Here is a 25,577-nt window from a genome sequence, read left to right on the forward strand (position 1 = left end):
GCTTGTTGTACGCCAATAGGGGGCTTGCAGCGCCCTTATAGGAGGGAGGGGGGGCGGGGCTACCGTATCGGCGCGCCAATGGATGCTGAGGAGGGCGGGGGCGGAAACGAGCGGCCCAATGGTGGGGCTGGGGGGCGGGGCCCGGGGGTCTGTCAGAGCGCCGCGGCGGCGGGCAGGCTGAGCGGCGGCGTGAGGCGGCGGCGGTGGGGAGCTGGCAGCCCGGAGCCGGCAGCCCGCGGCCGGGCCGGCGGCTGGGGGAGCGGGACGGGGCCCCCGCGGCCGCCCCGCTGGTCCTTCGCGTTCCCGGGTGGCGCTGAGCGCTCCGCGTCAAAGGGTTGGGCCCTCCGTCGGAGGCAGACGGTCGCCTTCCTTCTGTCGCGACAGGACGCGCGCCCCCGCCGTGCCCCGCCGCTGATACCGCCGTTCGCCCCCTCCCCGAGAGCGCCCCGGCGGGGCGCGGGATGGTGCGGCGGGCGCTGCCCCCGCTGCCGTGACGGGGCCGCGCCGCTGCCCCGTGCCTCCCCCCCGGCAGCGCCGGGCATGCCGCTGCCCGCCCGCCCCGCCGCCCGCTGCCGTCAGCTGGCCCCCGCGGGCCCCGGGATGGGCCCCGGGAGCTGAGCCGCCGGGGAGGCCGGGGGAAGCGACGGGGAGGATGAGCCACGTGGGGAGCCCGGTGAGAGCCTATGATTTCCTGCTGAAATTCCTGCTGGTGGGGGACAGCGACGTGGGCAAGGGGGAGATCCTGGCCAGCCTGCAGGACGGGGCCACCGAGTCGCCCTACGGCTACAACCTGGGTAAGCCGCGCCCCCGGGAGCCGGGCCGCCTCTGCCCGCCGCTCCCCTTCCCCTCCGGCTGCGGGGGCCGGGCCCTGCGCGCTGCGGCCCCGCTGCCCGGGCTGGGGGGGCTCCCGGTGCGGGGGGCTGGGGCTGCTGCGGGGGGCTCCCGGCGGTGCCGGAGGGGAGGGGGTGCCGGCGGAGGCCCGATGGAGCTTTGCTGCAGGTAGTGTTCAGAAAGGAGGTGGAATTGTTGTCGGGCTTTAAAAATCCCCCGCGGGTGATCTTACGCGCTAAACTTTCTGGAGCTCAAGTTTAAGAGCAATGTCTTAATGCGCGGAAGGTGTTGATCGAGGGGTAGGATTCATCCAGCGCAGCAGTGAGTTGTCATCAGTGAGTCGAGGGAAATACCGACAAAAATGTTTTTCTAGTCAAGGATCTTTGTTAAACAGCGAAGGTGTTTGCTGGGAAACTGCTTTAATTGAAAGGTCAGAAAACGAGGGGGTTTTTTCTCCCTTTTTTTCACTGTTGTGTTCTTAATATCAGAAGAGTAGCCCTTTAAGATCAAGGTTCATGTTTGTAGTATGTTCTTTCACTTAAGCTTTTTAAAGGGCAAGGCTGAGGAGCCTGGTCCATGCCAGGTGTGTTCTGCCTGCGGAACAGGGAGCTGGGAATGCTGCGGGCTGGTTTGAAGCCAGGAATGGCTCGGGGAAAGGGGGTTTCTATTTTCCTTCCCTCCTGTTCCCCTCTTACCACTCCTGCTATCTTGTTTGCCTAGAACATACTCTGGTTCCACATCATCTTTTCTCCCCTCATGCAAATCTGTCATGTGGCATATTAAAAAGCAAATTATCTTGTCGAGTTACCCATTGCTTTAATATACTGCCAGTCTGTGGCGAGCTAACTCGCTGGAAGGCTTTACATTGACTTAGGATCTGTTATTATGTTGAGTTCCTGGTACTGATTCACAGCGAAGCGCTGGAGGAAGGGAGGAGAGCTCTGTGCCATCGCTTATGAGTCAGACTGTACCTTGGAGGCATCAATGTACGTTTTAAGATGTTTGCTTAATAGTTTTGCTAAATTACCCCTTGGGGTGTTGCAGTGTGTTTATTCTTCGTGCTCTTCAGGTGGTTGAAGGAAAGGCAGAGTGTGCCTGGTCTGCTCTGTACACACCGTCTAGTTTACAAATTCTTATGCTGAAGGAGCGTAAGAATTTATATTTAGTCTTTAGTCTCCAATGTATCTTGGCGTAACTGAGCGAGATGCTTGACCAGCTCCTGAACTCATCAGTCTTCCTTCAAGACTTTTGCTTGTAAACCTTATGGGTGCCTGTGGTTTTGCTCTGAAAAAAATATTTAAATTGGGTGGCTAACACCATAACTCTGTGAAGAGATTTCTTGACAGCCAAAGAATACAAATATTCTTTTTGGATTATTTTGCAGGTACTTAACATGCATCTTGGAAATTCTTCATCGCTGCTAATAACCTCAAAATGTATACGTACAGGGCTGTGACTTTGTATGTGTTATTTCATGGATTGTAGTCTTTTCAATCTGAACTTTACAAGGTTAGGCAAATATGGTGATGCAGGACCTCACAAACTCTACTGTGCAAAAGTCACTGTGTCACAGAGACTGAAAGAAGTTCTTAGCCCTGAGAAGATGAGCGTGTCTGAATAGAGGGATATGAGTTAGGAGAGAAGGGCAGATACAACAGATGACATGGTAGTAAAATGTGGAAGGAATATAACCTGATTTTTAATTTTAGGCAACTAGTGTCATAATTAAGAGCTTTTCTACATACTGAACCTGAGTGTTTACACAATCATGTATACTGTCTAGACTCAAGGAAGGATTTTAACTGTGAAAGTTCATTAATTATTTTTTTTCACTCATTGATTTATCATGTTCTTGAATGCATCAAGCTTGAAATACTTCTGAACACTGCACGTGAGCTGCCCAGTTTCTTTGGTGATCTGTATCCAATATCCCTTCTGTGCCTGTATCCCCTCAGTCTTTCCTGTATCATTGGAGTGTGGCTGCTTAGGATGCAGCTGTGAGGAATCCGTGCAGGCTCAGGGACTATGAAAATAGAGATGCAAGGAGAGAGAGCTAAACATCCTGTTGGTATTATGACTCATTTTCTAATTTAAAATTAATTGATTAAACTTTATTTAAAAACTCGATAAACACTGACTTTTTCACTGTTTTCTAGTCCTTACCTTAGTTAATGGCTAGGATCTAACACTTCCAGAACGCCAGCTAGGTCTCTGAACTGGAAAGAGAAAGTCTAGTGGTATGATAAGATTCTGTCAAAATGTGCAACATGTATAAGCTTTGAAATGACAACTTTCTTGTGGAGCTTGATGAAAGGGAATAGCTTTGAGACTACATTGGAAGGGGAGAGAGACGATGTGTTAAAAGCCAAGAGCAACAGAGGAGAGAGAGGAAGAGCACTGAAGGGCCTTGAATATGAGAACAAAACAATCTATTTAATATGATGAAGCATGGGAATTTGAGCAGTTGTAAATATCTCATCTCAAGTCTATGGACTCGAACTTTAATTGTATAAACCACAAATTAATTTTTCACAGGCACTTTCTTAACTGTTCAGAAATAAATCTGGCATTGTTCTCATTCGCGGGAAAATACGGCAGTTATACATCTTACTGTTGTTTTTGTCGGTACACAAAAATGACATGAAATCTGGAGATGGGAAGGGAAGCCAGCATCGTGTGATGAGTCAAGTCCTTGCAAGCTGCTGCTGGTCCACAAGCAGCATATAGCTCAGCTGTTAAGGAGTGCAATCTCTTAGTCTCTGAATTTTTCTTAATGACCAAAGTGCTCTGGTTTAGAAAGAAGAAGGGAAGAAGCTTTATTAACGTTGCAAAGTAAGGACTGCCATGGAAGATGCATTGGTGAGCATGATTCATAGAGGTAATTTAGAAAGCAGTTATCCTGGAGGTGGGCAGGTAAGTGGTAAGGTTAGTTGTCTGGGTAACCTGCCTTTATAGTTCTCCCACATCTTGCTCAAAACTGAAATTACGGTAGATTGGACACGCTTGATCTCTAACCTGGTAAGAACAACTGCACAAAAATTATTTTAGAGAGCTGCAGAAACTTTGCTTTTAAGCATGGTTAATTTTTCATCAGAATAAATTTAGAGGAAATAATGGCTTCTAGACTAGAACATAATACCTTAGATGTCCTGTCACTAGGTAGATAAATATTTTGATGTTTTGCACTAATAAGATTTTTATTCAGCTGTGTTCTGGTTTTGCTTTCATGCTAAGATATTCTTGCAGTGGGATTGCTTGACGTGGAGACTGAAAGGAATGATTGTTCAAACCTGTATACTCCTGCTCCTTTTCTTACAGGAGCATCGGGTTTAAAATGATTAATTCTCTCTCATCCTTTCTCACCTAGCAACCTTTTCATATCCCCTTAAGTTCATATCACAATCGTTTGTCTTCCCAGAAATTCTGTCTGTCCTTAGACTGAGAACTTCACAGGGGTATTGGTTGTCCTACCCGAATGTTTGAAAAGATGCTGATGTGTAACAGTTGAAGGTGTTGGTAAGTGGTCGTCTCGATCGCTGAGTTGTTAGAACACAGCCCTGCAGGCTGGATGCCCAGCCTCAAACAGACCGTATGGGGGGAGCTGGGTTACCCTTACATATAGGGAGTGTTTAGACTGGGATAGTCATCGGCTGCTCACGTCCCAGCAGTCAAACTTACAGTCCATGGTGGCTCTTCCTGATAATACACAGATCAAAGCCATTCTTCCCTGTAAAGAGAAGGGAATAGACCCTAACTAAAATAAGGAAATAAAAGGAAATATTGTTAATGTGAGAAATTGAAAGACTTCGTTTTGTGAGCCGACTGTGGTTTCCTCCCCTCATCCCCAACCAGACCAAATGCAGAACTAATGGAGGTAAAAGTCTTACCACAAAAGTCTGATGTTAAGTGTCTGTTCTGTCTTCATAATACTGTTACTTGGCTGAAAGGAAGGGGAAATAATGTTGTTTTGTTTTCCTACCAGCATGATAAACAATAGGATGGGTTGCTTATCAGTGGCTGATTTGGAAGCCATTACGTTTTCCTAAACACAACATGATCTGAAGATCGCAGTAGAAACTTACAGCAACATCATTAAATTTCTGTATTTCTTTGCACATAGCACCAGCGTTTAGGGACAGTCTTCAGTCCGTTTCATTAGGATTTCTCCAGCAAAAGAGTTATTTAAAGTTGCTGAGCACCGGTGTCTGAGTGAATAAACACCTTTTGAGGGTAATTGTGCTTGCCTATAAATAGGCTGACCAGACTTTATCTCACAGCACAAGGGACAAAATTTGATCACTTTTAGCTGTCATGAAATAACTTTTCCTAAAAGTTTGAATAGGCATGAATTTTGTTAACATCCAGTTGCATGCCCGTGATCTCAGTTTAAAAGGATTTAAACTGCGTTCTTGTACAAGGAAAAGCAGGTGAGGTTTGATTTTGTATGCTAAAATTTAAGTGCCTAGAAGACATCTAGTGTCTTATCTCATTACTGTTGGCTTCTGTGGCATGGGCGGAAAGAAATAGTTGCTTCAAATAGGGCATCTAACCTATTTCGGGATGAGTCTGTAAAGCAGTAATAGATCCTACTCTAAATATGTTGGTTATGACTGCCCCTTTAATGCGTTACCTTACAAGCGTCGTGTTTGCTGCTGAAAGACAACATTAGTTTTGGATTATATCATCCACTGCATGTGAAGAAAGTTCAGCAAACAGTAATTGCTACTAACTTTGTACTTGCTCTTCCCCTTTCGCTGTGTTTGAAAGAGAAAAATGGAAATTATTTCCCCCTTTTCCACCACCTATAACCGCATTTTATCTCTTCCAGGTGACAGCACTGTGGAGCAGCAATTCTTCTCCATAGGCAGTTAATTGTGAGAGGCGTATTTTAGCTGAAAATGTGGATCCTGGTTTGACCCGATTCCCTTTCTTCTTGCCTTACTTATGACAGTTATTTTTGTTTGGGTTTGTTTGGTTTGGTTCCTTTACAGGATGGAAAATAAAAAGACAGAACCCCAACCAAACAAAAATCCCCAAAAATCTAATTTGGATTGGCTTTGTTCTTTGCTTCCCCTCATGTGCCTTTCCCCCATCCCCAAATCTTGATGTTGGTGTCTCGTGCTAACTTTGTCATGATGAGAATTGCCCGCCTTGTGAGACCAGTACATCGTGTTTTCTTCCCTGATAGGTGTCACTCAAGTATGCTACCATGTTATTTTACCTCTTTTTTCATAAACAACGTGGTAAAGGATACTGTAGCATTTTCTGTGATGGTCAGGTCAATCGGGCAGTGCTGGGTTTTGTGTTTGTTGGCTGAACCCCCACATCTGTTGAAGCAATGAGTGCTCACCTTGCTTGATTTAATGGAGCAATAGAAATCCTAAGCCTGCTTGGCAATGTAAGGTTTTTCATGTTTCTTCAAACCGTTCATAAAATTAGTTTTGCTTTATTGCACACTTTCTTCTACTTGGCCGTTTTGCTTTAGTTTAATAAATGAATAGTATTTCTTTGGTTTAATATTGCAACTGGTATCCATCTCATGGACAAAAAGCATTACTGTCTTACAATTTTGTGAGGGTCCAAAGCTAGCTCATTCTACAGTGAGGGCTTGAAACCCACTCAGTCCAGTAGGCTTGAATGATTTCTGTTCCTAGCACTCTTGTCGCCCAACCATATCGGAGGGGAAAAAAATAATAACTGTGTGCACATGCACATATTCAAACCAGGTATTTGTGTGCCTTGTTCTTTTCTAGTAACTGGCCTTTAAGTTTCCTAGCAAGGCCTATTCAACAACAACAAAAGACTGAACAAAGAAAACACATTTTTGTCAGGCTTGTTAGTGTACAATTTCAGAGTGAAGAAGCCTTGAAATCTTAACTTCACATGAATGTTTTTTCCCTGCCTCAAACCAACCTGCACACACTTGTCTGAATTTGCTCTCTCTTACTGCTACAAGTAATGCCTGAGACCGTTGCGGCCAGAGAGGCTACAGGATCGTGTGCTTCCCTCTGTCTGTGCATCTTGTTCAGCCGCTTGATGTGCTGCCTGTCTCCGTTTCCCTTGGGCTACTGGTGTTCCTCCTGGCTTTTTCATAGATACGAAGGAGTGGGAAAACGTAAAAACAAAATCACCGTGAGGCTCCCAGACAGGTGTGCAACATGAAAGACGAAGTCCAGGCTGTTTTGAAAGGTGGTCAGACTTCAAGGTGTTTGAGTCCTTTTATGCTCCTTCAGCCTAACCAAAACTGTGGTTGCCTGTGCCAGGGTTAAGTTTCACCCAATATGTTGGTTAAATTACATTTACATATTGCAGTAATCTTGTTTTTGTTCTGGGAGCTAAACAAGAATGGAAAAAGGGAATAAGAATAGAAATTGGCTAACTTTAAATGTTTGTATCTCATTTTATTCAGCTCTTCTGGATTTCATTTAATATAAGACTGAAAATAAGAAATTAATGCAATATTTGCACAAAATACTTTACATGGGCTAGTGTTTGTCATGTTGGTTTTATTTAAGGATCATCTCAAATGTAATACAACAAACATGTTTGGTTTGAGGTTGCGGTGCTTTTTTTATCCACATACAAATCTGTTGATATAGTGGAACACATCTGTACAAATAATTGTTCCTTTCTTTTATGTCTTGAAGTGTTGTAATATAAAAGTATGAACTGGGCAAGGTAAGTAGTCACATACTCCATGCAGAGCGGCAAGTTTGTAAGCAAAGCTGTTACAGGTCAAACACTGATTTATCAACATACAGGGTGTATTTTGTGTCCAGTCTTTCAGAAAGGTAAGACAAAATCATCTGTCAGTATTGATTGTAGATTAGTGCCCGCAAAAATATTGGTGTTCATGACAGCTGCTCATGTATCAAAATTGTCATGCAAGTCTGTGGAAAATTGGAAAGCTAATTACTACGAGGTTAGGATGCCATTTTTGCCCAGGAATGGAGGGGATTTAAAGGTCCAGAAATGAACCTTGCTTAGGTGCCACAAAACACTATAAAGACATAAGAGAGTATCCTCTTCCAGCTGGGTGGGATAAGAGAGAAAGTATCATCAATAACGAGTGGTGCCAAGTGACAAAGTATGCTGAAGAACAGCTGCCTTAAGGCTTTTAACATAGTAAATACCTGCTTTTGGTATAATTACTTCCTTGTTTGATATGCTAATTAGGCTGTTACTCTGCATATTGGTGAAAGGAATACATGTGCTGTGTTCTGCTGAGACCCACTGGATCTGATCGGTGATTCCTCACAGGAGGCATGGGTTTTTGGAACCCTACAGGATATAAATCTCCAAGTGGAACATAGTCGGGTTCCTGTAATGTTCAGACTGGTGAACCAAATCTCTGAACTGTACTCAAGGCAAGGTGAGAATCCTCTCTAGGACAGAAAAGTCATTCTTCTCCAGCTGGTGGAAGGGCAGGTAGGACCTAGTGGTGAAAATACCCTTACGTGCATACAAAAACATTTCTGTGACGTCAGTAATGTTTTACTGTTTTGTAGGCATATAAACAGTGAAGACTAAATATTTTGGAATCCTGTTTGTTGTCAAAAGCAGGGAAAGCTATTGTTCATGAGATGTACTCTTGTGCTAAGCTGAAAGCCAATATAACAGCTCTGCTATTTTACTTTGTGCGTGGGATTTGCCGTTGAAGGGTGCCGGTGTGAAAGCTCTGTGTGAAATCGGCACGTGGTATCAGAGGATGGAGGTGATTAAGCGATAGCTGGTGAGCACGAGGAAGCTAGAAGAGCCAAGGCTGTTACTCTGGAGTTATCTTAGACATTAAATTTATTTGTGCAGTGTTGGATTTCAAAGTAGTAACTGGTGGTTTAATAGGCAGAGGTGGAGTAACTATGATGAGAATTTCTGGAATGGAGATTTCCATGTGTTTTAAAAAGTACCTGACTTCTAAGTTAAGAACATAAGCATCGTCTTGGGCTCATTTAACCTAGCACTCTGTTAAAAATGGTAAGAGAGATTCTACTTAGGAACATGCAAACCTGACTGCTGTCTGAGGTCCACTTCCCTCATGCGCCTGTCAGCCTCCCCAATCCAGTATTTGGAGATGTAGACTTCTTTGCAGCTGCTTCATTTATGAAAATGGGTAATCTATGTGCTCTTTTTTAATTATTATTAAAAATTATAGTTGCAACTTTATATATAAATTAGGAAGAAGCCATAAAGAAACCATTTTGCTTATTTATTTTTTCTTATGCTAGCGTAAGTGTGATTTAGTGACCTCCTTTGAAACATTCAATACCGATTAGTGTAGACACGCCTCTGGGCTGCTATGAGCCCTCCAAAAGATGCAGCTTTAAAGAAAGACGTTCACTGCTGCAAAATCAAACTATTTAGTTTCCCCCAGTAAATTATTTTTGGGTCCCAGCTTCATGTTCATATAACACAAACTCTCAATGCCATAAATGCCTGTTTTAATTGTGTTTGTTAAAATGGTGCATATTCTTTAAGTGTACTTGGGTACACAAAACTTTGGAGAAATGGTTTGTGAAAGTACTCTCATTCTTGGATCAGAGGAAGAAAACCTATTTATTAAAAAGCTGCATTTATTCTTAATATATGGCTAGTTGAAGTGCCATGTGTGCAGATGTAAATGTAGAGGAGAGTGAACATGTGATGCTCAAAAGTGAGGTGCAGTCCAAGGGGGACACATCTGCACTAGATGGATTGCAGCTGATCTTTCACACTTTCATATGCAGTCCAATCACTTGTATTTAATAACCACTGTTTATTTACTGTCGGGTGAGTTCCAGGCTGATGATTCAGGTGTTATGTCTTTATTTTGCCCGAGGTTTTGTATTGGGTATGTTGAGCACATCCTGGCAGTTGGGAACGTGCTGTTAAGCTCCTGCCATTACTCTCGCTTGTCCTCTGGGCTATGGCTTCCTGCAGAGCACTACCCTCACCTTACCCACATACCTTCTCTTGTCATATGGCGTCAGCAAAGCTGATAAATAATAGGAGAGAATGCTTTTGTACTCCGAAAGAATGTATTGAAGGGAGTGGTCATAAGTGTGTCTGAGGATTGCATGTTTAATTTGCTTGGTTTTGTAGAGAATGAGCCATTAGAGATGTTTGGATGAAACAAACTATTTTAAAAGAAAGGATTTAATTAAAAGAAGGAAGAAGGGGGGTAGGGGTACTTTAGTTTTTCAGGGTATTTTAGGTATTTAGGTTTCCAGTCAAAATAATAAATCCTCTCAAAATTTTGGAGGCAACGATGCGTTAATGTATCTCCTGTGCCCTTACGCTTTGTTTGCAAGCTGACTTTATGCGGTGCCGTAAAACAGGATATTTAAGTGCATGAAATATGAAACTGCCAGCTGGAAAACCCAGAGGAGACCCAGTGGGTCTGGCAGCCTTTTCCATACTCTCTTAAGATCACACTGAGGGAAAGGGGCTCATGTAGCTGATGCGTTCGGTGGAATGATTGAGTCAGTATACCGAGTCTTGTGGTGCACAGTTTTCACCATGGCTATCTGGATACATATATTTCTTTTCTAATTGTTTTAGCAACCCCTATACACAGTGCATGCTCTCGGTCAGTCAGGACTCTGTTCTTCTAATCTCTCTGTGTGCTTGCTTCAGTAAATACGCTGAGTGAAGTTTGTGTAAAGCACAACCTTGACTTTTCAAACCACTTCTGAATTAGTAGATTGTGGTTTAACTTGATCACATACTTTATCAAAGAGAAGCATGGTAAATGGACTTATAAACAACCTCATAGCCTCTAAACCTTTAAATTTGTTTCCCTTTCAGTTCGGACAAGAAGCACAGTTCCTTTTAGAATTATGTAGGATTCGAAAGCGAGAAGATTCTGGAGTCCAAGGATACATGTGGTATAATATCTTTTTTCCATATAAACTCTAGGTTTTGTCTCCTTTAATCCAGTACTGTTTGAGAACCGTAGTTTTATAGGCAGACTCACTTACCAAGCTACACTGTATTTGTCTTCAACATCTGCGAGACAGGCTAGTCCAGTGCAGAAGACTACATGAAAAGTAATTACATAGTTTTTAAGTGAAGAAAAGTCTGCAGTTCTGACAACTTAAATGAAGTTTGGCCGCAGACTAGTGAGTCACCTCTCTGGTGAACAGAGACCTTTGGGTGAGTAACCTAAGAGCAGCCTCCCAGTACCCATGAGGAGGCCGTCAGGAGGACAGGGTGAGTGGGGCTGTGTACGTGGTGGGAGGGTAAGAGGCAGCTGGTGTGAGCTGCGGCAGGAGAGGTTCAGAATGGGTAAGAGGAAAAACTTTTTTACTGTGAAGATGGTCAAGCTGTGGAAGAGGTTGCCCAAGCGAGATTATGCAGTCTCCGGACCTCATCTCTGATCCTGTTTTGAGCAGGAGGTTGATCTAGATGACCTACTGAGACTGTTTCAACCTGAAATTTCCTTTGATCCTATTCACTTGAAATCAGTTTATTTTAGTTTCTTGGAGAGCTGAAACTAAATAAATGGAACAAGAGCTTTGTATCAGTAACATAGTCTGTCTTTCTCCTTTAAATCCTAACAAAGATTGTTTGCTAGCATTTTGTGTTATTTTTTTTGTCCTGGAAAAGCAGTACAGTTACAACTTCAGCAACTTCTCTGCTGGAATAGCTGTGGTGGAGGAGAGGGGAGAAGAGGAAGCATAATCCAAGGCCAGACTTAATTTCCTTCTTTGTCCTGATGGAAGTGTAAGTCCTGAGGATACCTCATGGCTTGAGAGTTCCTAGCGTTAATGGTAACGTTATCTATGAAGCCGATTTTACTGCAGTATGTGTTTCACTTGGAATTCCAAAGTTAGGAAAGTGCGGTTGGGTCTTCTGTTCCTTGGTTTGGAGGTTAGTTTGAAAGCTCTTCCTCCTCAAGTGTCTGTGCTTTGGGAACAATGGCTGTATGTTTTCTGGATGATAGCTTTTAAGCCACAGTAATTTTTCCATAATTATATGAATTTTGCTTTCTGGCATCTTTAAATCAAAATTATTGTACTTAGAGCTACTTGTGAATTCCCACTTTGATCTTCCTTTCATCATAATGACAGAATCCATTACTCGTTCAGCTCAAAGAATTATTTTTCAGGTAATCTTTTTTCCCTCTTTTAACAAGCAGTGCAAAAAATACCTGCATTTCTGGGGTTTTCTCTTTTACTACTCTTGGTGACAAATACTGCTGTGACTTCTGGGAGTATTGATGGCATCCTGGAGTAGGCTTTTTGGACTGGTTTTTATAAGCCTTGGTTATATCTGGCTATTACAAGTATTACAATTTCATAATATACAGGAATATGCTTATATAGGAATATTCTGATATTTCTAGTTGTTAAGAAATATTGATATGCTTAACCAAAAGTGGTGGTTTAATTCTTTAGAATAATTTATTTGAGGCTTGATTTAAAGCCTAGGGAAGTTTTGGAGAGGCTTGCAACTGTTCTTAATGAGCTCTTAGGCCTGTAGTTCAGAATAACAGTGGCTGGATGTTCTTAGGGTTCTTCTCATGCCAAGTATTTTTGAACTGGTTTACTGCTAATGAAGTGTCATGACATAAAAGGTCATTGTTCTCTTTTGGAAAATACTGTAAAATGTGAAATATTGCATCTGCTTTTAATATTTTGTGGTAGGTTTGAAGTTATTCTCCCTTCCAGGTTCTGGCCATATTTCAAACCTAGTGTTTAAGATAGCAGTAGGGGCAAGTGCTGCGTGGCTGTGTCCCATTAATGTCTTTGTTTGTAGAATTGTAAACAATACGTAACCTGCCTTCTGGTCTTTTCCTCATGCACCAGGGTCATTTGACACCCGCCGTTAAGCTTTATGATAAAGAATTATTGTGAAGATACCCACAAGCACTGAAAATATTGGACAATCAACTGTTATATAAAACTTAATTCCACTTTTTGGGGGTCAGTTGTTTTAGCCCGGTCAAGCTTCCCTTCACTGTGCTTTCTGTGGGTGTGCCGAGCACCACATCGTAGCTGTTGCTTGGGATACCTGTGTATCCCAGAGAAGCGGAAAGAATGAATCATGGTTGAAACTTTATTTAATCACAAGGAGTGTAGAGGGGAGATGGTGCATGGGAGGCTGCCCTTGAGAGCTGATGCTCTTTGAAAATTATGTGACTGAGTTTTTTAGGAAGATACAATGCTTCTTAACAATGCCCGACGTATGCAAAGGAGCTCTTATTGCAACGCAGCTCTTACAGGAGTTGATGAACAGCAGCACTGAGAAGATGGTATCACAGAAGAATATATATTTTTTTTTTCCTCTGTACTTATAATAGAAGTAAATTTCTAAATGAAATTCACTGATGCTAGGTTATGGTTATCTTTACTTTGATGTTAAATGGACTAAAAGTTGAGGGAAATTCTTATAAAACGCGAATCTTAAGTAGAGAAGAGCTGGTTTAGAGTCCTGTTGCTGTTTTGTAACAATGACTATAAACTGGGAACTTCTTGATGTTACATTCTTTTTAATGTTGAGTTCTGTTTCAAATAATTTGGAGAGACAATCAGGGAAATCGTAAAGCTAATGTTTGTTGTCTTATGTCAAGAGTGTGTTCCTTTCCCAGCGTAGGGAACTGAGTGATCCACATGCACTCTTAAATCGTTATCGGATGTTATTGGCTTTAAATAACTATTAAAAAAACCTTTGGCTAACAATTGCTACCAGTCAGTAACAATCGTATCTCAATCCATCTTCCGAGCTGTCTGTAGTTTGGGGGATCTTGTCTTTTAATGTGAATTTTCTTGTCAGAAGCTTGACTTGCAGTGTTGTGCATGAGCAGTTGGATCTACATGCAGGAGAATATAGATCTGCAAGGCAGCAGAGGTGTTCTGTGATCACTGATCGCCCCGGGTTCCTTGTTTCGCTTGATCCTTTCACATCTGTGGAAAAAGGGGTCAAGGGGAAAAAAAAAGAAAGACCTCAGTCAGTCCCAGCAATCTTGTTATTAATCTCTTCCCAGTTTATTTCAAATTTATTAATAAAATGTGCTGAAATAAAGGAAGAACTTCTTTTTGTCAGTAATGCTAATAACATTCCCTTTTCCTGCAGTGCTACTATTTATAAACAGTAACATGTTTATATATAGCAGCTTTCATCTGAGGATGTTAGCTGCAACTTATAGTAAATATTTGAGTTAACAAGCTTACCGTATGCCTCCGATATCCTTTTCTTTTGGAGTGGAAGAAAGGAAATGATGAACTGAAGTACATAGTTCCTGCTTCTTCCTCACCTGGGGGGTGGGAACAGTTCTCGTTCTTCTTAGAAATTTCTTTTACAAGACCTTGATTGTAAAGAGGCTATTCTATTGTTGGCAAGTAGATGTTAGGACAGAGGAAAATAAAATGTGATCTCAGGCTCTTTATTTCTTTTCCTCTTAATGGAAAGGGATAGTTCACTAGTTTTGGTTAAAAAGTAATAATTAGCTGATGTCAAATGGTTGTCTCTTCTTCCCAAACTGTCATCTGCCTTGAATGTTTAGTTTTTATTTAGCCCTCTGAGCAGAAATACTGCAAGCTAAGTCATGATTTTAAAACCCACGTACTTAACAAGTTGTTTGCCTGCTCTTTTTGGGGAGGGTGTGAATTTATGTGGGGGGCTGACCCTGGCTGGAGGCCAGGTGCCCACCAAAGCGGCTTTGTCACTGCCCTCCTCAGCCGGGCAGGGGAGAGAAAATGTTATAACAACAGGCTCGTGGGTCGTGCTTAGCAGTTACTGTTACGGGCAGAACAGACTCAACCGGGGGAAACTGGTGATAAATTAAGCAAATCAGAGTAGGATAATGAGAAATAAAACCAAAACTTAACACCTTCCTCTGACTCCTCTTTTCTTCCTGGGCTCAACCTCACTCCCGATTTCTCTCCCTCCTCCCGCTGTGCGGTGCAGGGGATGGGGATGGGGCTGCGGTCAGCCCATCACCCGCTGCCTCTGCCCACCTCCCCAGGGGCTGCCCAGGGGCTGCCCACGGGCTGCCGGGGAGTCTCGCTCCGGCGCCTGGAGCCCCCTGCCCTGCCCCGGGTGTCTGCAGGGCTGCTGCTCACACCTTCTCACTCCTCTCTCCCGCTGCAGTTTGTTGCGCAGATTTTTCTCCCCTTCTCAAACCCGTTACCCCGAGGCGCTGCCCCCGTGGCTGCTGGGCTTGGCCGTGGCCAGTGGCCGGTCCCTCTTGGAGCCACCTGGCCTGGGCTCCGCCGGGCACGGGGGAGGCTTCTGGCAGCTTCTCACAGAAGCCCCCCCTGTAGCCCCCTGCTACCAAAACCTTCCATGCAAACCTGCTCCAGCCTGCTCCCAGCTGGGAAGCTGCCCAGTGGGAAAGGGCCTGGGGGTGCTGGTTCACAGCCGGCTGGGCATGAGCCATCTGTGTGCCCAGGTGGCCAAGGAGGCCAGCAGCCCCTGGCTGGCATCTGAAACAGCGTGGCCAGCAGGACCGGGGCAGTGCCCATCCCCCTGTGCTGGGCACCGGTGCAGCCGCCCCCCGAGCCCTGGGCTCAGCTCTGGCCCCCCACTGCCAGGGGGACGCAGAGGGGCTGGAGCGTGTCCAGGGACGGGCAGGGGGCTGGGGAAGGGGCTGGGGCACCAGGCTGAGGGGGGGCTCAGGGGGGAGCTGGGGGGGCTCAGCCTGGAGAGGAGGGGGCTCAGGGGGGCCCTGATCGCTCTCTGCAGGTGCCTGACAGGGGGGTGCGGGGGGGGGGGGGGTTGGCCTCTTCTCCCAGGTAACAAGCGACAGGACGAGAGGGAACGGCCTCAGGTTGTGCCAGGGCAGGTTTAGACTGGATAGTAGGAAAAACTTCACTGGAAGGGTGGCCAGGCACTGGGACAGGCTGCCCAGGGAGGTGGTGGGGTCACCATCCCTGGAGGCGTTTAAAAGCCGTGTAGATGTGGTGCTGAGGGATGTGGTTTAGTGGTGGCCTTGGCAGTGCTGGGTTAATGATTGACCTTGACAATCTTAAAGGTCCTTTCCAACCTAAATGACTGTATGATTATATGAAGTACCGGCTTGTTTACTTACTAAGGCTGATGTTAAGAGGATGAACAGCAACTTACCCAGTTACTGCTTCTGTAAATCAGCAGCCTGACTGACTCATGTTTTGGGGCTCCTAGGTTTTGGAGTTTGTTAATTAAATTTTGGTTTCGGATTAGCATTGGAGGCGTACCGTAAAGTTGTGTCAAACTTCTTACTCCCGTACCATTAGCTTTGGTTCTAAGGACAACAGTCAGGAGCAGAGCCAACTAGAAGTGCCCTGAGATCTTCAGATTTTAACTTGCCCCCCTAAAAATTTTGTGACTATGAAGAGCTTCTGTGTAGTTGTTAAGGAGCCCTTCCATTTTTTTAAGGCTAGATTTCTTCTAAATTTTATTCCATTAAACATCTAAAGGAAAACAGGTGTACTGAAGGATAGGCTGTGATATTGGCTTATCTGTGACCATAGAAAAAGCTAAACATAAAGCTGAGCTTTCTGTTACAAATAGCTTATTTTTAAAATTTGGGAAACCATCATACCATTGACATGAGTGAATTATCTGCAAAATTTTGTAATTGTGGTTTATGGCTTGATTAATTGAGGTGAAGAATACAGTCTAGATCTAAAATTTTAGTGTCTCTATTTCAATCTGAATAGGCAAGCTGTGTGCTTCAAACAGATGGCTTTTATTGCAGTAATTAAATGTGGTGGAAAAGAGTGGAATTTTGAAAGTGGTGATTATGATTATTCTGAATTGGCAAGCAGAAGGCAAATATGACCGTCGCACAACCTGACCTTCGTGCTCACATATATCAAAAGATACAGTCCAGTTTTATTGCAAAAGGTTTATATCTTTGCAGCATGATGTTGAAAACATGGGGCTTAGCTTTTAAAGTTTAGTTGAATTTTGAATCGAAAGGATACTGTGGGTCCATTGCTGTGAACAATAAGTGGATATTGGAGTTGGAAGTTGTGTCACTCGTCAAATATGCTTGAAACAGTTAAAAATATTTTCTGAAGAGAAACGTTAGACCTTAATTTTAATGTGCATATAGAAAGGTAGGTAGCTGAGGAAACTTAAAGTGGGAAGTGATGGGACCATTGAACTCTCATCATGCCTATGAGAAAATGGTTTCAAGGACTCTGAAACCTAAAACTGCGTTTTCAAATTCAGTTAACAGCCTTTGAACCTGAAGGATATTTTCAGTGGACTTTGTTAAATACAGGCCCAGAGTCCCACTGACTATGTACGTATTTATTTGTAGACAGTTATTGGCATAGAAACAGACAGTGGGAAGGAGACGTTAGCGTGTGGCTGAGATAACTAGCACTGAACGGTTAATCTGTACAAACTGATGGAGCAAATGATTGCTGGAGAAGGTGTTTAACATTGAATCTGTGAAAGGCGATCAGCCCATGGAGGCAGGGAGTTGGATATTTTTTTATTATTTATTATTATTATTTTGAAGTAGTTAGATACTGTTCTAATTGAATCTGAAAGCTGTTAATCTGACATCACTTATCTACAAGGAGCAACATGCCTTAAACTCTAAAGAAAGGACACATCAAGAGGAATAAATAAAAACAATGAAAGCAGTTCTTGTAGTGCTCATGAGCTAAAATGTAACAGAGCACAAGGTTCAAAGTCTTGTATTCCGTGCTTTCTCAGGTATAAAAAGGGTTGGTTTTAAGAGCATTTCGAAGACTTAATGTGCTGCTGAATAAAATCTTTCTGTGCTGAATTGGTAGGGCATAGCTCTGAAGAATCTAATCTTAAATGTTCTTGGGTTTTTTTCCCCCGTTTTTATTTCTCCCGTGTCTTTCAACTTCAGTAAGTTATAACAGATCTGAAGCAAATGCAGAACAAGCACCAAACCATTAAAATATTAGGCTAACGTCCAATTCCTATGAAAAAATTTGAGAGATAAACCTGGATTTTATTCTGTTGTATTAGAAAGATATGACCCATGGTTGGTCTGTAGTCCATTGCTTCAAATGTCATTCAAGTGAGTCAGTGTTTTTTTCGCTGCTGCAAAGCTAAATGGCTGGCTGCTAGACACACTGGAGATCACCGAACCTCAGTTATTAAACTGAAAAGATCTTTGCTGTAAATAATGTTGCCTGTGGTGGAACATAAAATGAGCAATTTGAATGACTGAAGGATTGTGCCCTAAGGAGACCCATCGCAAACCCCAGAAAGTTTTAATAGGCTTCAAGAGAAACAGAAATTCATGGGAAGCCGTAAAAGAGTCAGTGTGGACGTGACCGCACGGTGGGTAGCGGAGCAGAAGTGACAGTGTGGTAACGGCTGCGAAGCATCGATGCAGAGAGGATGGCTTCATGTTCACTGCGGTCCTTACCAAACAGCTGAATGCTGTTTATTTGGGAATCTTACTATGTTCCTGGGTTCAATGATATTTCTTTCCATTTTCTGTCAGTTAATTTTGTCTTTGAGAAGAACAAAATCTATTACACTTCTATTAGATTTAAGCAATCCAAACCCTTCAGTAAGGATAGTGACTTGTTTCAGGTTCTTTGATTTCAATTTGTAGCTTTATGAAAATAATGTTTATTTAAAAAAATCCTTGTGACAATATTAAGCACTGGGAGATTTTTCTGCTTTACTTCAAAGGTGAATTTTTTTGATTTAGCAGACTTTTTCTTCCCCATCTTGTACAGAGATACATTTTAGTTGCATGTCCAAACAAAGCTATTCTGTCTTGCTAAATGAGTGAATAATGTTCTGGAAGGACATTTGATTTCTGCAACAGCATAATCCACATCTCATGGTCTCATGGTTTCATGCTGTTCCTGATGATTCATGGCAAAAGGCTTTTGTTTTGATTCTTAATCAATGGCAAATGCTAATTGCAGAGATGTTCAGGTTGTGTTATCAGCTGCTTCTCCTGTACAACAGCTGAAGAATAAAGAAGTTTCTGAATCCACCTCTTCAAAAATCTTTTGAGGAACCCATAAGGTGCTTTCTTAAACAGCAGCTGGTAATAGCATATTTTTCAGACTTGACTTATGCCTGCCATATAAAAAAAATTAATATTTTGTATTATGCATGTGGCTAAACATGAGCAACTTGCAGTAGTTTATGGTCTGTGATGCAAAGCACGGTGCCAGGTTTATTCAGCTGTGTATCCTCTAGCTATGCAATGCTAATTTTCCGTGTTTGGTATGTCTTTTAACAGAATGATGGATGTCCATTCACTGTGTGGGAGGTGTCAGTGTTTGCTAAACATGGCCTGTGTCTCTTGTTAACTTTAGATAAACTAGTGGAGGTATTTCACCCTGCGGGAAATATCAGCAGTAGCACAGGATGCTGGAATGAGTTACGCAGTGTTATGCAGGGTTTGTTCTGCATGTTTTATGTTTTCAGGAATTTCTGAAATGATGAAACTTGTTCTTTCAGTGCACAAACAGTTTCAATGTCCTGGTCTGTTCAGTGTTTCAAGACTTTGTCTATGGGTTTGGGTTTTTTTTCTTTTTTTTCTTTTTTTTTTTTTTGAAATTTAACTAGTGGTTTGTAGATTTGACTGTTTCTTAATACTGCTGGACAAGTGGGACACTTTGGCTAAGAAATTAAGATCAGTCTCCCCAAACTGGTGGTAATACAGTGGGGTTTGTGTGTTTCTGCAAAGGTACGGGTAAGAGCCTGAACCGAAGGCAGAAGATGCCTCAGTTCACATTTCTGCAAGGAGCTAAAAGCTTAACATGCTTATTACTGCATTTTACAGCACCATCTGCTGCTTTTATATAAGAGGGGGACACACATTCCTGATACAAGAGCTGTCTTTGAGTTGATAAGTTGATAAGGAGGATAGGATAGAGAGGATAAGGAAGGAAGAAATGATAGAGGCAGTAAAGCCAGGGAATAGTGGAAGAGAACAGCATTTAGTCTGCACCATATGTGTGAAAGAAAAGGTAAAACCTAGTTCTGCCTTCTATTGTTGAAGAGATAAAACTCTTCAAGTGTATATATTGTCATGATAATGAATAAAACTGCCCATTTATCAACCTGAAGGGAGCCTGAGACATCTGCTCTGAATGGACCAAGCTTAAGTAATATGAAAGGTCTTTGTAACTTTATATGGACAAGTTGTACTTACGCATAAGTACCTCACAGAGTACTGATGACAAATACTTTTTTTATGGTCAGCTTCTTTGACATCTATAGTTGTCTGTGTGTATACTGTACACCTGCAAGCTGCTCTTAAGATTTGCGTGGTTGTCTTCCCTGCAGGTATAGATTACAAGACTACAACGATTCTTCTGGATGGCCGACGAATCAAGCTACAGCTCTGGTAAGTGTGTGCCTCAACTTTCATCATAATTTATATTTCAAAGACACAGGAATGCAACTCTTCAGGGCAGGAGTTCACCCTTATGCTTCAGAAATAGTCAACTGAGGAAGGGTGAGCTAGCTTTTTGAGTAAGTCATGCTTTCTGTTGACCTCCTTTTTGCATCTATTTCATGTTAAATGGGGAACCCTACAGTTTCTGTACATGAGAGGTGCATAACAAATGCAGAAGAAAGGCACAAAAGATACAAGTGTCCTTCAAGATAGATTCAAAGTGCCTTCGAAGATTACAGAATATACTGGTAATGAAAACCATGAAGGTACCTTAGAAAGCATACAGTGATTGCATAACAACATCCCTTTGCTCAATTTATTAGTAGTATTGATCAATTAAATAACCACAGTATTATTAAAAAGAAGAAAAAAACCCGGCATTATTGCGCATATTTCATTGGTTCACAATCTGATGCGATTTGATCTTTATAAAAGCATGTCAAGAACAAAAAAATTATTTTACACAAATGTTTTTCCTGTAGGGTCAGACGTGTGGCTGTCAGGATGCTTTTGTGTTAAGGTTGTCTGAAGATGGCCATCTTCTGGTTCATTTAGAAATACTCAGCAAGCGATACAACTTGAAAAATGCAGCAGCTTGCTGCCTCCTAAGTACATTGTTTTCCTCTTTCCCTAAACTCACGGCATTAAATAGGGAGAAGTAGGGTCAGTGCAGAAGGAGGAGACTGAGTGTGATTTTTGGGGAACCATAATCTGGATAAATCAGAGAGGTATTCTAGGAACAAGCAGTGCTCAAATAGAGTAGAGAATTGGAGGTGAAAATGAATTGTTACGATTATAACCTTTTCTTCCTAGAAGGAGACAGTCCTGTGCCACTTCTGTCTTGAAAATTAATTCTGGTGTTGATTTTTGTTTGGAACTTTTTTAATTACTGGAGTTAAATGCCTGTGTGGTAAAGCTAAGTTATTTTTAATTTATTCTTCACTGGTTGTTTTTGCCTTTATGATTTTCAAAATAATGTTTCAAATGTTAAATGCAATGATGGATAATAGTACTTTGCTACATGGTATCTTCATTACCTGGTATTTTTGTTCACCTACTTTCTTCTTCTTGGGTCTTCCACTTTATATGGCTTAGCAAAAATACCACATAAAACTTATCTGAGAAGCAGCCAGGAAGGAGGTGTGTTCATTTTTTTGGTGAAAGCCAAGGATGTTCTTTGCACTTACTAAAACAAGATTGGAAATGTTTCTATAGATGGAAATGTGTGCCTTGCATTTGAAGATCTGTAAATCTACCTTTAAAAAGTCTTTATGGAATTCTGCTTCCTATCATGTTCTTCACTATAAATTTTATTTTGTTTCCAAATGCTTTATGCAGTGAAGATTTTTGATGGTTTTTTAATATTTTTTTGTGTGTGCATGCTTTTCTAAAAATCCGTGCTGTCTATGGCTCTGTAGGGATGCCTTCACCATACTAGACTCATGATGAACTGTTTCAGCTGCAATCAAGAATTTACTGTTTTTCCGTTAGTTTCCTTGGTGATAGCTATTGTTTCCTCCCACTTCTATTTTGCTGTGAAAACAGAATCTTTCTTCAAGCTGAATTAAATGCAAAGCTTAGTGACATACATACACTTGAGTAATAGCCTTTGTTTTCCAAGGGCAATCACAAGAGTGAAGTCTGAAGTCCTTGTCCTGTTATCCTGAGAAATCTGAGCAATGTATAGGAGAGGGCAGAATGCCAGTGGGGAAAAACTGCTGAGGGAGAAGAGCTCTGGTGCATTAGTGACTGCTACTGTATGACTAATGGCAGAAGAGCTGATACAGATTGGTACAGATGAGTTAATCTAGCTGAACTCTTAACATAGGCGTCCACCTACTCCTTTTAAAAAAATATATAATTTATTTCATTTAGGGATACATCAGGACAAGGGAGATTCTGCACTATATTTCGGTCTTATTCAAGAGGTGCTCAGGTAAGCAAAGTACATCTTTCTCAGTGATAAATAATGGTTGCTGGATGAATGAAAGCAGAGTTAGCAAACCATCGTGATGGCTTCTGTAGCTCATTTGTAGACTGCATGCAGATTCAGCGCTAGTCTGAAGATAATGTGCAACACTGGAAATAACAAGAGACAGGATTTTCTTTTGGGGAGGGGAAATCCATGAGACCAAAGCTGAGTCAGAGTAAAATACAGTGATACATATTCTTATGCCTTCTTGTCGGTTACCTCGTGAAAGCTATGCTAATACTACTCTTTTCAAAATGCGTGCCAAGTAAGAGAAATTGATAACGTAAAACTGTCAAAAGAGTAATGTGAAAAATACAAACATACTCCAAAATGTGATGAAATGTAATGACACTTAAAGTCTGAAGCTATAGTGAGTTTCAGTGTGTCTTCAAGTATTGCTGTAATTCCTGACATGTAATGGTTCTGATGCAGCTGTAATGTTCCAGAATTGCACAGAATATTGAATCTTCAAGCTACCAAATGTGACCAAAAATATTTATTTGCTATGACTTGCCATGTGTGTATGATCAACCAAACTTGTCCACTACAGAAAGAAATATTTACTGATATATTAGACCCTAAAACTAAGTCAGGGTTTCTGCCCCTCGGCAGATCTGTAATCTACACAGAGGGATGGGGCTTGGTTTCACAGGATGCTGGGTTCTGCTCCATTGAGAAGTCGCTCGGCATCTTACAGGATTATTTCAGAATTGAAGAATTTATAGATAGTATTCTCTGCGTTATGCCTCTGTTAAACTTAAAATTTTTATTTTTTTAATATAGGGAGTAATACTAGTGTATGATATTACAAATCGATGGTCATTTGATGGAATCGATCGATGGATAAAAGAAATAGATGAGGTAAGGTATGGCCCCAGAGTCTCACTAGTCTAACAGATGACTAAGACTAGTGCGTATGATATTTTCTACTGTTTGTACTGGCATTTGCATGCAGTGCTTACTACAGAGTTACCCAAGATGGCAGGTTTATAATTTTCTTTCTATGTTTATAATTCTAAAATTTGGAAACGTATCAGCTGAAGTGTCTTGATTTTTTTAAAGGTGTTGATGGAAAGCATATGGAGGGCAAAGATTTCATATTTTAGTCCCACTCTTGCTACAGATCTGCCACATCATCTGTGCAAGCCTGTCTTTTCAGAGGAAGGGATGTTTATAGATCAGAGGATTATAGAATAATGTAGGCTGAAAAGGACCTCTAGAGATCACCTGGTCCAATCTCCCATTTAGTCTTTAAATCTTGAAAAAGCTTTTGTTTGTTTTAATTGAGGGAAGGGGAAAATAGCAGCCAAACTATTGATTTTTTTTTAATTGCTTATTTTTGCTCAGCATGCTCCTGGTGTACCAAAAATCCTCGTTGGAAATCGCCTTCACTTAGCCTTCAAGCGCCAAGTGTCTACTGAACAAGCACAAGCCTATGCTGAGAGGCTGGGCATGACTTTTTTTGAAGTCAGTCCACTTTGTAATTTCAATATTACAGAGTCCTTTACTGAGCTAGCAAGAATAGTATTGATGAGACATGGAATGGACAGGCTCTGGAGGCCGAACAAGGGTAAGTGATGTACACTGAAAATGTGAAAATTTACTCTTAGGTTTATGGTTCATTAATATAAAACAATTTTCAGAAACTTTAACACTGATGCAAAAACATCAGAAAAGAAGAATCAGGCATCCTGTACGGTTTGTTTTCTAAACAGAAAATATCTATCTGCAGGCATAACCTGTTCTGCTTTTGTAGGGAATAACATATCTTTCCTAGAACTTACGTCCTCTGTCATCTAAGTATTAAGATATAAATAGGAAACTGAAGCAGGAGATATTTTGGAATAATGCATATGTGGGAAAGGCTGTGGGAGGAGAAATGAGAATTCATCCTGGAAGTACAGAGTGCATGCAGAGTGCTGCAGGGTGCGTTAGTACCATGTGGCTGACAAAAGCATGCTATTATAATGCAAGTTTTATGTCTGTTTTTAAGTACTGAGTCTGCAGGACCTTTGTTGCCGTGCCATAGTTTCCTGTACCCCTGTGCACCTTGTGGACAAGCTCCCTCTCCCTGTTGCCTTAAGAAGCCACCTCAAATCTTTCTCCATGGCAAATGGCCTTAATGCCAGGATGATGCATGGACGCTCGTACTCCCTCACATCCAGCAACATCAATAAAAGGAACAGCTTAAAGAAAGCTAAAATTATCCGTCCACCACAGAGCCCACCAAAAAACTGTACCAGAAACAGCTGTAAAATTTCTTAAGCTCTCTATGGGAAGAGGAACCTGAATGGAATCCCCTCCTGTGAAGCGTGGAACACGAAGGCTCCTTGTTTAAAGGATGAGCGTGCTCTGTGTATGTATCTATAACAGTACATAGACAAAAATAAGGAAAGTAAGTCTTATTTTAGAGTTTGCTCACTACAGTAATGCTGCTTTGGAATGAATGACATGTTTGGTGCAACTGAAAGAATGTGACATGTTGCTGTCGGATTTTCATACTGCATTTTAGTTTCTGATGTGCATGATGCCATTGTTTTTGCAAGTAGCTGTGTTTTCATACAGGGGATAATTATCATCACATTCAGTTCTTAATTCCATGAAATCTGGAAAGTGACTTACTGTGTAATTGTATAAAATCCTGTCTTTGCAAACTGTTAGAAAATATAAAAGTGTCATTGGTTTGCATATTCAGGCAGAGTTTTTTATACACAATGTATTGTATACATTGTTAAATTCTACAAATCGCGTGACAATTACTGCAATTGTGCATTTGGATTTTTTTTGTAAAGCTTCCTTGGTAACTTTTGAAGCACTAACTTAACTAAGCTAAAAATGTCTATATAATTATAATGCACATACACAACAAGGTTTTGTCCCGTTAGTGTATGTAATAGATTTGATAAAGTTTTGGTATGTTATTTAATACTTTGGGGAATTAATTTGTGATTTAAATACTTATTTTTCTGTAAAAATATATATATATAAATAATTACATTTTATACCACTCTACAAGAAAGTTCTAGGAGGAAAATGCCAAAGACCTTCTGGTAAAAGCAACGTGACTTGATGAGCTGCTTTATAAGGAAAGAATACTATTTAAAAAATAATAAATAAATGTGTCTGAAAAAAGAAACCCTATTATGCTGGTTTTTAACTGGGGAAGGTTGTCTTTATCTTCCTTTAGAAGAATTTAAAGAACAATATACCTGAACTAGACACCAGGAATGTGAAGTCATCCTAAAAGCATCATGTAATGCTTTTGATACATCTGTCTTCAGTCTTGTTAACTGAAATACGGAAGAATAATACATGTAAATACATTTGTGAAGGAATTGCGTGACTTGTTCTCCTGAGTAATAACGGTCCTTTGAGGTGATGGTGTAGCATCATTCCAGTTTCTTCTGGGCATCTTCACTGTTGTGAGTTGCCATCAAGTTACATGCCTGT

At 41.6% G+C, this 25,577-nt stretch overlaps 1 protein-coding gene across 1 annotated transcript; it reads left to right on the forward strand.

The window, feature by feature from the left end:
- Positions 1-164: 164 nt before the first annotated feature.
- Positions 165-25,460, forward strand: RAB40B (RAB40B, member RAS oncogene family). The gene is made up of 6 exons (XM_056361570.1): positions 165-794; positions 20,044-20,104; positions 22,031-22,091; positions 22,911-22,988; positions 23,475-23,697; positions 24,121-25,460. Exons 1-6 carry the CDS (start codon positions 653-655, stop codon positions 24,390-24,392), a joined length of 837 nt encoding a protein of 278 aa, XP_056217545.1. The 5' UTR covers positions 165-652; the 3' UTR covers positions 24,393-25,460.
- Positions 25,461-25,577: the final 117 nt, after the last annotated feature.

This window comes from Falco biarmicus, chromosome 1, assembly GCF_023638135.1.
Source record: "Falco biarmicus isolate bFalBia1 chromosome 1, bFalBia1.pri, whole genome shotgun sequence".
Classification (NCBI taxonomy): Eukaryota; Metazoa; Chordata; class Aves; order Falconiformes; family Falconidae; genus Falco; species Falco biarmicus.